This window comes from Hemiscyllium ocellatum, chromosome 4, assembly GCF_020745735.1.
Source record: "Hemiscyllium ocellatum isolate sHemOce1 chromosome 4, sHemOce1.pat.X.cur, whole genome shotgun sequence".
Taxonomy (NCBI): Eukaryota; Metazoa; Chordata; class Chondrichthyes; order Orectolobiformes; family Hemiscylliidae; genus Hemiscyllium; species Hemiscyllium ocellatum.
Window position 1 is genome coordinate 142,328,819 of NC_083404.1, and position 13,723 is coordinate 142,342,541.

The 13,723-nt window shown below is 42.6% G+C and overlaps 1 protein-coding gene across 1 annotated transcript in view; it reads left to right on the plus strand.

Moving 5' to 3' along the window:
• Positions 1-1,059: 1,059 nt before the first annotated feature.
• The window catches only part of agap3 (ArfGAP with GTPase domain, ankyrin repeat and PH domain 3), a 678,127-nt gene continuing 665,463 nt past the window's right edge, over positions 1,060-13,723 (plus strand). The window contains exon 1 of the mRNA XM_060823965.1: positions 1,060-1,761. Within this exon, the coding sequence (XP_060679948.1) occupies positions 1,401-1,761 (361 nt within the window). The 5' untranslated portion in view covers positions 1,060-1,400. The remainder of the gene's footprint in view (positions 1,762-13,723) is intronic.

Consider the following 13,723-nt stretch of genomic DNA (forward strand, 5'->3'; position numbering starts at 1 on the left):
ATTCTCCCCGTGTCTGCATGGTCCTCCGGTTTCCTCCCACATTACAAAGATGTACAGGTCAGGTGAATTGGCCATGCTAAATTGTCCATAGTTGTTAGGTGCATTAGTGTGGGGGGGGGAGGAGGGTGAGTTACTCTTTGGAGGGTCGGTGTGGACTTGTTGGGCCGAAGGGCCTGTTTCCACACTGTAGGGAATCTAATCTAATCTAAAATTAAAAACCATTGCAGCAGTTCAAGGGAGAAAACTAGAAGTTCTTGCTCTCCTGGACATCTGACACCTAGTTGCTACACCTTGTTCTTGTCCTTGGCCTCCTAGTCAGCTGACTATTCCCCCCACTGTGCTTTGGAGATGCTGATGTTGGACTGGGGTGTACAAAGTTAAAAATCACACAACACCAGGTTATAGCCCAACAGGTTTAATTGGAAGCATACTAGCTTTCAGAGTGATGCTCCTTCATCCCACTGTGCAGTCCTCTTTTTTTCACTTTCCAAATCAATTGTGAATTAAACAGTCACATCTCCATCCTGTTTAGAACCAAGGAACTTGAGGTGTTAATGCGATGATGGAAGACATCTCTCCACTACCAACTGGAGTTAACAGCAGCAGAAAGCACAACCACCCAGAGGACCAATGACCAGAGATCACTCCCAGGGTAGAGGTCCCTTGGGAGGGGGTTGGGTGGGAGCTGGGCCACACCGAAAGGGCGGGGTCAGCGGGTAGAGGTGGAAAACAGAAGTCCCAGGGCGGGGCAAAGACGAGGGGCGGGGCCTGAATGAGGTGAGAAGGTGGAGCCACAGTTTCTGGGCCTGGGGCCATCCATGAAAAGGGTGGGGCACTGGAGGTTGAGGACCAGTGGGCGGGGCCACTAACGGGCGGCGCAAGGCGCTCGTTATTGGTCAGGACAAAGGGGCGGGACGGACAGGCACGCGGTGCCCTCCAAATGGGGGAGGGGGGAATGGGCGGTGCCCATGGAAAGGGGCGGGGCCAAGCTGTCTCCCGGCGTCCTGACGCTTTGCGTGCTGGTGCGTGCGTACGTGCGCGCTGCCGGCGGTGGAGCGAGTGTGGCTCGAGCTGTCCGTGTGGAGATTTTGATGCGAAAAAATAACTCGCGGAGAAAGCGGCTCTGAGGAAAATAATCATCAATACTCACCCGAGCCTGAGTGTGAGGGGAGGGGAACGATGGAGCAGGCTAGCAGTGGGCTCCGGCTACAGGCTGGCAGCGGCCTCCTGGGCACCCGGCTGTGAACTAACGGACTGTCCTTTTGTGATCGGAGCTGAGGAGGGTCCGGTCCGGGCCGGCCCGAGCTCCGCTGACCCCCACCCCCTGACCCATTGACCTCCGACCCTTTTCCCCGTCCTCCGATCCCTCTACCCCCGAACCCTAGCCCCGGCCCCTAGCCATGAATTTCCAGTCTCAGCCCTCTCTCCACGCTGGCTCCCCGGGCTCTGGCTCCGGGGGTTCGGGCGGCTCGGTGTCCGTGTCGGTGTTGGGACCACCCGGTGGGGCTCTGGGTCTGGGCTGCGGCTCAGGCTCGGGCTCCATGCCGGTGCTGTCTCACTCCGGCTCCAATTCGGCCGCCTCCGCCACCTCCCCGGCCCAGGCTCAGCAGCTGGTGCTGTCCAACTCGGCGGCCATCCGAGCAGAGATCCAGCGCTTCGAAAGCGTTCATCCCAACATCTACGCCATTTACGATTTAATCGAAAGGATCGAGGACATGGGGCTGCAAAACCAGATCCGGGAGCATGTTATCAGCATCGAAGGTAGGAACGCGATTATTGCAAATGTCGCTCGATAGTGCATTAATCGCTTTATCAACACCGATTTCAGTTTATCGATCGTTGTATTGATCACTGGGCTTATCAATACCAATTATAGTTTATCGATGATTGCAAACATCAGATACTGGTCACGGGCGCATCAACACTGATTGCGATCTGATTTCAAATCAATGCGACATTAGATATCTGCGCTGATATGGTTTTGAATGGTATTGTCACCATGTGACATGTATAAATCTCGACTGCTGGGAATAAATCTACTTTTTGTTAATATTGTGCAATTTTTTTTGAAAAAAACTCCTAATTGTTCTGTTCGCTGCATTATTTAGGATATTTTTATTGTAAATGGACAAGTTGATCTTTTGAGGTTGGTTCAAACAAATGCTGAATATTAAAATAAAAGCCAGGTTATTTAAAAACTGTTTTTAATTTTGTTGAATATTACTGGTCAATTTTGGAGACATCTGGGAACTGAAAGCAATGGGGTCACAGATTAATAGATTTGTTTGTTAGAGACTAGGTGGAAATCATTTCCACTTTGTTTGCAGGTAGTTTAAAGTGTATATTGGATAATTCTCTTGTCACTAAATTTTATTTTTTAAATCTCAAATCTGTGATACTGTAACTTGCACACTGAAGAATAAAGAGCAACTTCATCCAAGGATTTTGCTGATCAGCTGTGATGGTTTATTTTTGATAGGGTCACTACCTTGTCAGCATTGAGCACCTTGTCATATGATGCAAAAATGGCCATGATCAGAGTGTTTCTAATAAACCATATATACAGGTGTATTGTGTGTTTTTTATGGGTTGGGGATATTGTGTAACATTTGCTTGAAGGTAGCACTCCTGTATATAGGTTGACTGTCTTGCTTATAGTCATTTTAAGTATTAGATCTTGACAAGACTTCATTATTGAAATGAAGTGGCGGTGGAGCACTTACTACACCTTTTAGCAGAAGATACTGACAATATTCAAGTGTATTAAGCATTAGATTTGGAGACAGAAACCAGGTTGATGACTTGAGAACAGTTATGAAATACTAATTTTTTTGTATGTATGGGGGAATATCTTATTAATGGTTAATATTTGCTTAGCCCAAAAATATTCACTTTTGGGGAATGAAATGTGAGTGTCTCAGGTATGGTTTCAGTTCTATGTTTTGTCTTTTAAATTCTGATTTTTATTATCCTATTTGCTGAATTTTTTTTATTCATTCATGGAATAAGAAGAATAATACCATTTGCTGTTACAAAGAAACAAATTAATCTTTTTTTCATTCTGCACCTAGATGGTGTATTGTTTTAAAGTTATAATTGTGACCGATTATAAGGGGTGTATTTGATCTTGGGTGATCAGGGACTTGGGTTATTTGGGATGCAGGTTGTTGATCAGTTTAGCTTTTTGTTGAAGAATCAAGCAAGTTTGCTGCATTGGATTTGATAGAAGGTGTGTTGAAATTGGCTGCAGGTTGTATATCTTGTCTTGTTATGGAGTATGGTTAGGACTGGACATGGTAGGAAAATCAAAGTAAAATATGCAATAAGCTTACTGTGGAGCTGTGTGACACTGTCGCAATCTGAATGAAGACCTCATTGAATTCTCAGCTCTGTTGCATTATTAGTTACCCAGCTGTTCAAACACTGCACTGTGATTATATCAAACAATCTATTTAAATAGGACTCAGTTCTTTTGAAATGTATATGAACCTAACATTATTTCTAATGTGGCATTGTAACAGATCGTGTGGGTGTCCCAGTAATTCTGAACTTGCAGTGAACACATGGCAGTTCCTGGTCAAGTAAATGCATGCCATTTCTTAACATATCAATGGGAGCCTCATATTTTACACATTCCAGTCAATGTTATTGGTGGGGGGAGTGAGTTAATAAAGAACATTGTCCATGTTATTGCCTTAGGTTACTGTTATTTGCCATCGCACCTTTATATGTTAACTTTGAAACCTGTCTCTCATCCATTGCATTGCTTGACATTTGTACTTGAGAGTAAGATTAAAGTTTCCTTGGTGGTTGTGGCATAATCATCTCATTCAGTAATGGGGCTCTCATCTGGGGATGGAATTGGCAGGGATTTCTTTCTTGTTTTTGAATTTCATCATCATTGATTTGTGGGTCAGCTTCTTGATCAAAGACTGGTAAATGACACAAGTTAACACAGCTGAACATGATGGAAATTAAAAATCTATGGAATATTTGATGTGAAAAGGTTTCACAATGACAGGGATTGAATGGGCAGATGAGTGGTAGAAACCATTTCATTTGGCAAATTAAAAAATAAAAGGTTTTGGGAAAAAGTTGATGTTTGAGTACAATGGAGAGACATGAGGTTTAGAGGAATATTGATACCTTGGCTGTAAACGTGCAGTTCCTCAAAAATGGTGCCTTAGAAATAGATTGTAGCATTTTAAATGTGATCAGTGGAGACATGGAGTATGTAGGTATTTGTAGTGAAGTCAGCATATAGTGTAAAAGACAGATCATACTTGACCAATCTAATTGAATGCTTATGAGGTTGATAGGAGGAATATGGTGGTGGTTGTCTTATGATTTTATGAAAACACTAATTAAACAAAACTGAGTCTCATGCTTTACCATGTGTGCCCATCTCTGTTTAGCTGATGATCAGCACTCGTTGATGTTGAGCATCACATGGGGTAAGCAGTAAAGGTGTCAAGGATGCAAAATGTTCTATTGTTTAGGGGCTTCAATGACCATCACCGAGAGTGGCTCAGCAGCACCTGATTGAGTTGGTTGAATCAGGTGCTGAGGAAGCCAACAATAGGGAAAAAAAACATACTTAATCTCATCCTCACAATCTACCTTATATGGATGCATCTGTCCATGATTATTGAATAGTCCTTCACACGATTGCTTAGTGGTTAGCACTGCAGCCTCACAGTGCCAGGAACCCAGGCCTTGGGCGACTGTCTGTCTGTGTAGAGTTTGCATATTCTCCCTGCATCTGCGTGGATTTCCTCCGGGTGCTCCGGTTTCCTCCCTCAGTCCAAAGATGTGCAGGTCAGGTGAATTGGCCATACTAAATTGCCTATAGTGTTAGGTGCATTAGTCAGAGAGAAATGGGTCTGGGTGGGTTACTGTTCGGAGGGTCGGTGTGGACTTGTTGGGCCAAAGGGCCTGTTTCCACACTGTAGGGAATCTAATCAAATCAGAGTCACAAAATTGTAATGACACAGAGGAGCTTTTTACAATATATTAATAACATAGAAGAAGGAAGCAAATTAACTCTAGCCATATTTGTAGATAACACAAAAATGGGTGGAAAGGCAGGTTGTGAGAGGGATACAAAAAATTTACAGGGAAATTGATAGGTTCAGGAGTGGGTGAAAAGTCGACAAATAGAGCATATTGTAGGAAAATGCAAAGTTCGTTTTGCAAGAGAGAACAAAGCACTGTGTTACTTAAATGAAGAAAAAGATTGCAGAAAGTCGCAACAGAAAGGTTCTTGGGGTACTTGTGCACAAAACACAGAAAGCTAGCACACAGATGCAGTAATTAGGAAGACTCATGCAATGTTGGCCCTCATTTCGAGGGGCTTGGTACATAAGAGTAGGGAAATCTTACTGCATCTGTACAAGATGCTGATGAGATCACAGTGGAATACAGTGAGCAGATTTTGCCCTCTTATTTAAAGAGGGGTGCTACTGTATTTCATTGGAGGCAGTTCAGAGAAGGTTCACTAGGATGATCCCTGGAATGGATGGATTGCATTGTGAGCAAAGGTTAAACAAGTTGGGATCCTACTCATTGGAACTTAGAATGAGAGGTGATCTCATTGAAATATAGTGTACTCTGAAGGGACTTGATGCGATAAATGCTGAGAGGCTGTTTCCCTTTGTGGGAAAGTCTAAGACCAGAGGACATAGTCTTAGTGTAAAGGTGTATCAATTTAAGACTGAAATGAGGAGCAATCTCCTCTCTCTGAGGGTTATATCTCAACCTCCTTTCCACAGGGAACTATGGAGGAAGAGTCTTTTCATATATTTAAGGGTGACATGAATAGATTCTTGATCAGTAAGGAATCCAAAATTGTGGGGAAAGGGCAGGAAAGTGCATGTGTGGAGTGTTAGATCAGTCTTGACCCTTTTGAATGTTTGAACAGGCTTTAAGGGCCAAATGGCATCCTACTCTTTCTAATTTGTTTGGTTTTATGATAACAGTCTCAATTACTTCATCTATCCTCAAAACTAAAGTTTCTTATTCCTGGAACTACAATAAATAACATTCTGCTCCCACAACTGAACCCATTACTGGTCTGTCAAGTATTTTATTCAAGTACAACGCCAACTCCTTGCTCTTGTTAATAAAGCTGAGGATACCTTATGCTTCACTAAATTCTCTTTCCACATCTGCCACTTTCAGAGATCTGTGCATACGTATACCTAGGTCCCTGTGATCTTGCACCCCTTGAGAATTTTTTCTCCTGTTTTGTCTTTCAGCATCACCTCACTGTTCTCTCTGCATTGAACCTCATCTGCCACCTATTTGCCCACTCCAACATGTCAGTGTCCTTTTGGAGTTCCACAATGTCTTCAGTTTATAATTTTTCCAAGTTTCATGTCAACACTAACCTTTAAAACTGCGCCCAACACAGCAAAATCCAGATATTTAATACATGTCAAGAAAAACAAGTGTCCCAGTACTGGCACCTCTAGCCTGAAAAATATATATTGACCATTACTTTCTGTTTCCTGTCACTCAGCTAATGTTGTACCCATGTTACAACTATCATTTTTAATACCATGATCTATGACTTTCCTCAAGTCTGTTGTGTTGATACTGTGTGAAAAGCCTTCTGGAAATTCATGCATATTACATCAAAAGCATTACCCTCCAGATTTTCCATTACATCTTCAAACTCAATTGTCCTTTAGAAATCCTAATCAACCCACTTTATCCATGTGACAACTAATTCTAACCAGAATAATTGTTTCCAGAAGCTTTCCCCACTACAGAAGATAAACTGACAGGTCTGTAATTGCTGGGATTATCTTTACAACCTTTCATGAACAAGACTGCAATGTTTACAGTTAAAAATTACACTGCACTTTGTACACCCCAGTCCAACACCGGCATCTCCCAAACAACGTTTACAATTCTCGTAGCAGTTCTAGTCAATCCTGCCCAGCTTTGTTCTTGCTCCGTTGAAGTCAGCTCTCTTGCTCTGGATTGTTGCATCTCTTTTTCCATCACCATCCTGAACCTTATACCATGATCACTGTCTCCCGAACCTTCTCCCACTGAAACGTGATTCACTTCACCCACCTCATTTCCAAGAGCAAGGTCCAACATGCATCCTTCCTATTGAACCGGATGTGTAGTGCTGTAGGAAACTCTCCCGAACACAGTCCAGGAACACTTCTTCTTGCTGCCCCTTACACTACCGGTATCCTAGGCTCAGTTTGAGTAACTGAAGTCCCCTTTATAACAACTCCATAATATTGACATTTCCCTTGTATTGGAGTTAATGACGTCTGCAGCTGCTGGAAAGTCAGTGTCGATTAAAATGTGGAGCTGGAAAAAACGCAGCAGGTCAAGCAGCATCAGAGGAGCAGGAGGGTTTATATCTTGGGCAGGCCCCTTCAGGGCCTCATGAGTCCTGATGAAGGATCCTGACCGAAACATTAACTCTCCTGCTCCTCTGCTGCCTGACCTGCTGTGCTTTTACAAACTCCATGTCTTGTCAACTCATTTCTCTCATGTTTTTCACAGAAAATTCAAACAGTCTGCACAGTCCAGGCCCTTTGACCTCCTTGTTATGCCGGCCTTTTATCCTCCTCTAAGATCTGAGTAGATTTGTTCCTCTATGTCCTTTCCACCATTTGGTAGTCTATAGTTTACCCCATGCAATATAATTACTCCCTTCTAATTCCTTTGCTCTAACCAACTTCACTCTGTCCTTGAACCCTCCTGAGGTATCCTCTTTTTCCATCACTGAAATGACTGTCTTAACCAATACTGCTACCTCTCTACCTTTCCTTTCTTTCCTGAATAACTACTCATACCCTGGAATGTTTAACACCCAGTCATTCCTTTCCTTGCGCCGCATCTTTGTTATGGCTGCGATATGACATTTCCACATGGCAATGTCGAACTCCCCAACTTTGCTGGAAGGATGCTTCTGGTGGTGGGGAAGTCTAGAACCAGGGGTTATAGTTGAAGAGTAAGGGTAAACCTTTTAGGACTGAGGTTAGGAGAAATTCTTCCCAGAGAGTAGTGTGCCTGTGGAATTCACTACCGCAGAAAGTGATTGAGGCCAAAATATTATCAGTTTTCAAGAAAGAGCAATATACATAGCTTTTGTGGCTAAAGGAATCAAAGGATATGGAAGGAGGACGGAATTAGGATACTGAACTCACTGATCAGCCGTGATCATATTGAATGGAGGAGCAGACTTGATTTAGTTCTATATTGGAAAACAGCTCTTGCTGGAATAACTCAGCAGGTTGGCAGCATCTGTGGAGAGAAAGCAGAGTTAATGTTTCAGGTCCAGTGACCCTTCTCCAGAATTGATTGTGGCTTGGAAACTGTTTGTATATGTGCTGAAGATGAAGTAGTGGGAGTGGGGAGGAGTAAACGATAGGAGGAGATGGAAGAGAAAAATACTTGGGCAGACAAAGTAATGGTCAATGTGGGAGAATTGCCCATATTGTTCAGGGATGTATAGCTTAGGTGCATTTGGGGAAATGTCGAATAATAGGAATAGGGAAATGGGTCTGGGTGGGATACTCTTTGAAGGGTTCATCTGGACTTGTTTCCACACTGTAGGGATTCTGTGATTCGACGAACATGGTGGTGTGTTGATGTGGCCATCAATAAGAACCTGAGAGTCATTTTTGTGGACAGAACATAGGTGTTCTGTAAAGGCGTCGCCAGCCAGTATTTCACCTCCCTGGCATAGAGCAGACGTAGAATCCTATTTTGGACTTCATTTCTTTCTCTCTTGCTTCAACTTCACTTATTATTTTGGCATCTTTCTATGCTAGCTGTACTCCCAAGCACTTTGTAAAACCTGGTATTCTCCATTACCATTTGCTGTTGGTTCCAACACCCTATCAAGTTAGTTCAGTCCTTGCAAGACAAAGTCTCATCTTCACATTGAGGATACCCTCAGTGGTGTTGTGTGGATCTACTATAGTGTGCATCCCTAAATGCTCTTGAGTAGGTCGTAGTGAGCGTTTTTTAAGGGTACTGGTGGGATAAAAAGCTTATTGCTGAAAAGAATATGTCTTGTCAAAGCTTTTCATCTTGCACTCATCAGGATATTTTGTAAACATAGAATTCTAAGGGAAAAATCAAGGAGAGTCATTCACTGAGCTGGAAGACATGGTTTGAACCCAGGTGAAGGAAAGTAATTTATAATGTGTATAGTTGACTTTGAAATCAACTATAAAGGAAAAAAATAAACCATGTAAGGCCATTTCAAGTTTGCTTTGCCATTGCATCTAAAGGTCTGCAAAAAACAAAACACAGATTTGCGGATGCTGGAAATCAGAAACAGAATCAGAAATTGCTGGAAAAACTCAGCAGGTCTAGCAGCATCTGCGGAGATAAAGCAGAGTTCATGCTTCTGGTCCAGTGGGCCTTGATGTGGTATCCACTCAAAAGAGAGAAATAAAACTTACACCTCTGCCCTTTCAAACTTAGGAAAACATAGTTGCCTCCACACTCATTTCTGAACAAGTAGTATTATCATGGGGTATGCTCTTCAACTTGTGCTTGTCTTAGTTCAAACACTTTTTCTGGCGGTTTTTCCTGAAATTCGGTCCTCATGTATTCCTTTCTCAATTCTCACACTTGGTTTCTTTCTTCTTCAACTCTCTCTGCCTTTGTCTCTAACCTGCTGTTGTAACCATTGTATTTATATGGTGAGTCCAGCTGAACTTCTGGTCAATGGTAACCTCAAGGATGTTGATAGTGGGGAATTCAGTGATGGTAACACCATTGAATGTCAGTGGGCATTAGTTAGATTATCTCTTAATGGAAATAGTCATTGCCTGGTATTTGTGTGGTGCAAGTGTTCCTTGCCACTTGTCAGGCCAAACCTGGATGTTGTCCAGATTTTGTTGCATTTTGAACGTGGACTGCTTCAGTATCTGAGGAGCCTTGAAAGGTGGTGAACATTGCGCAGGCATTGATGACCATCCCACTTCTGATCTTAAGATGGTCCATCTTAAACAGAAGGTGATTGGTCCTAGGATGCTTACCTGAGGATCCCCTGCAGAGATGTCATAGTGCTGAGATGGCTGACCTCCAATAAACACAACCATCTTCTCATTCACGAGATATGACTCCAACCAGCAGAGATGCCCACTGACTCTTGTGCTTGAGCTGTTTGATGCCATGCTCGCTTGTATATGACCATGATGTCAAGGGCTGTCACTGTTACGTCAGCTATGGAATTCATTGCTTTTGTTCATGTTTAAACCAAGACTGAAATGAGGTCAGGAGTTGTGTGGCCCTGGTGGAACTGAAACTGGGCATCAGGGAGCAGGGTGTTGCTAAGCAGGTATCTGATAGCACTTTTGATGACACCTTCCATCATTTTAATGATAACCGAGAATAGAATGATGGCGCAGTAATTGGCTGAGTTGGATTTGTCCTACTTTTTGTGCCTCGGACATACCTGGGCAATTTTTCACATTGTCAGGTAGATTCCTAGTGTAGTAACTGTACTGGAACTGCTTGACTAGGGGATTGGCAAGTGTTGAAGCACATTATTTTACTTTTGTTAGAATATTTTAATTGAGGTATCCAATGCGTCAAACCAATTCTGTGATTGCTCGTCCCAACTGCCCAGGGGACAGTTAAGAGTCAACCATGTTGCTGTGGATCTGGAGTCACATGCAGACTAGACCTGGTAAGGGTGGAAGTTTCCTTCCCCAAAGAGTATTAATGAATCAGATGGGTTTTTCCAACAATTGGCAATAGATTCATGGTCATCGTTAGACTCTTAATTCTAGATTTCTTTTTCAATAATTTAAATTCCACTGTCTGCCTTGGTGTGATTCAAATCTGGGTCTCAGGATTAACAGTCCAGCGATAATACTGCTAAGCCATTGTCTCTTCCCTAGTAATGATTGAGTCAGAGATATGCTGAGCTATGAGGCCGTTTTGGAGTGCAGTTCTGCTGTTGATGGCCCACAGCGCCTCATGTATGCCAGGTCTTGGGTTATTAGATCTGTTTGAAGTCTTTTCCAGTTAGCACAGTGATAGTGCCATGCAACACAATGAAGGGTAATCTTCGTGTGAAGGTGGGACTTCATTGCCATAGAGACTATGTGATGGTCACTCTTACCAATACTGTCACAGACAGGTGCATTTGCATGAGGTGAAGTATAATTTTCCCTCTTGATTCTCTCACCCCTTGCTAACAGCTTTCTGATAAGACCAGTCAGGTGTGGCTGCTGATCCACACTTGGTGGTGAGCATTGAAATCCCCTACCCAGAGTACATTTTTGTACTTGCCACCGCAGGTGCTTCCTCTGCATGTTGCTCAGCATGGAATACTGGTGCAGCAACCAAGGGAGTACGTTACGAGTTAATTCGTGGGAGGTTTCCTTGCCCATGACTTCATGGGATCTGGAGTTAATGTTGAGGACTCTGAGGACAACTCCCTCCTGACTGTGTTTTCCTATGCTGACTCTGTACTGGTGATGAGACCGGATATATCCAGCGATTATGGATGGTGCTGGCTAGGACATTGTCATACTCTCAGAATCATACCTGACAAACAATGTCAGGCTCGAGCCCCCAGATGTCAGTAAGGAGGACTGTGTCTCCTTGTGCATGATTGCAGAAAACTAATAGAAAGCATCCCTGATTAAGGGCTTTTGCCTGAAATGTCGATTCTCCTGCTTCTCAGATGCTGCCTGACCTGCTGTGCTTTTCCAGCATCGTGCTAATCTTGACTCTAATCTCCAGCATCTGCAGTACCCCTTCTGCCCTGCCGAAGGTCAATAAGTAGGTTCAGCAAGAAATCAGGAGGGTAAACAAATTATAGCATTTGCTGCTAAAGGAATGGAGCATAATATCATGGAGGTATTGTTGCAGCTTCACGTTGTTAGTGAGACAGCATCTGGAGTGCTGTGTATAGTTTTGGTCTCCCTACTTGGGGACGGCTGTAGTTATATTGGAGGCAATTCAGAGAAAGTTCACTTAACTCGGCAGTTTAGGCCTATACTCTCTCGGGTTCAGAAGAATGAGAGGAGATCTAATTGAGGTATATAAGATGTAAAGAGGTTTGACAAAGTTAACGTAGAATGGATGTTTCCTTTAGTGTGGCAATCTAGAATGAGAGCTTGTAGTTTTAGGCTAAGGGCAGATTTAAAAAACAGATGGGGGCAAGTTACTTCTGTCTAAGGGGACCTTCATGAACCTGTGGAATGCACTACCCAGAATGTGGTGGATGTTGGGACATGGAGTGAATTTAAGGAAGAGAAAGATAACTTTTTCAATAGTAATGAGATGAAGAGTTAAGGAGAGCAGGATGAAAAGTGCAGTTGAGCTGAGCCATAATTATTAATCATGAGTCATGATTAGCCTTGATTGTATTAAATGGCAGAGTGAGCTGGAGTGGTTGAATTGCCTATTGCTGTTCTTTGTCTTGGCAATATTGTTTCTTTTTCTGTTAATTCAAGAAAGATTGATTAAATTGGTTTCTTTTAAAATACACTATCATTTAGATCTTGGAGGAGGAGGACCCTAATAAAGTTAACGTTACTGTGAGCAAATGAGCATTCAATTGGAGGACTGTATTGAGAGTATTTGACAAGCAAGGTTTGTTGGCAAGATTAGATAATAAAGGGATATTGGCAAATTCCATTGACCGTCATAGAAATATCAGCTTTTGTAACTGCGGAAAGAATTAATTGATATACAGCCATGCTGTTCAGAATGTTAATTACACCAGCAAATATTGAACAACCAAATCATTGAAGAATTATGCAACTGTGTTGTATATGTTGTTGATTTGATTATGATTATCCAAATCTAGGAGGAAGAGTTAAAATACTTGAATTATTTAGTCAGTTTAAAAAACCCAGTTTGGTTGTAAACTTGAGATGAATTGAATTTGCCAAAGTAGAAGAAGATTATTCAGGCCATTCTGTCGGGACAATGCCAAGTAGCACCCAGAGGAGAGAAAACGGTCTATCTTTGATTTTTCCATTGCCTGAGACAGAGTGACAGCTTTTACAAGATGTAGGTAAGAGTGATTTCTGATATTAGCATTATAGTGGCCCCCTTGGCAAATTGGTAAAGAAGTGTTAGAACTTTGAATGGACAAAGGAGTGTCAGATTGTTTTTGACAGCTTGAGAGCTGTACTGACTGCTGCACTGGTTTTAGCAGCATCAACTTAGTCAAAGACATTTACAATCCCTATTGATGCCAGCAATGTCTGCGTTGCTGCAGGATTGACACAGCATGTTGAAATGTGTAACAAATGGCTGGTCAATTACTTTTCTCATAAGTTGAATTCTTGCCAGCAGAAATACTCAACCGTGAAAAAGAGTATTTGAGCTTTTCGTTGATTTGTGCATAGGATGTGGGCGCTGCTGGGTGGGCCAGCATTTGTTGCCCGGAACGAAATGCATTTAAAGGTTTGCTGTGGGTTTAGAATCACGTGAAGGCCAGACCAGATAAGAACGATAGTTTCCTTCCCTCGGGGACATCAGTGAACTAGATGGGGTTCTCTAACAATTGACAATCGTTTCATGGTCACAATTAGACTCTTCTAGATTTTTAATGATTTCAAATTCGATCACCTGCCATGATGGAATTCAGACTTGGGTCTCTGGATTAAAAGTTAAGGGATAATGCCACTTGATTGTCATCTCCCTGAGGTTTAGTGTTAGATCAACAACATTTTGAGTCTGCATATTCAGTAACTCTGTTATTCATATG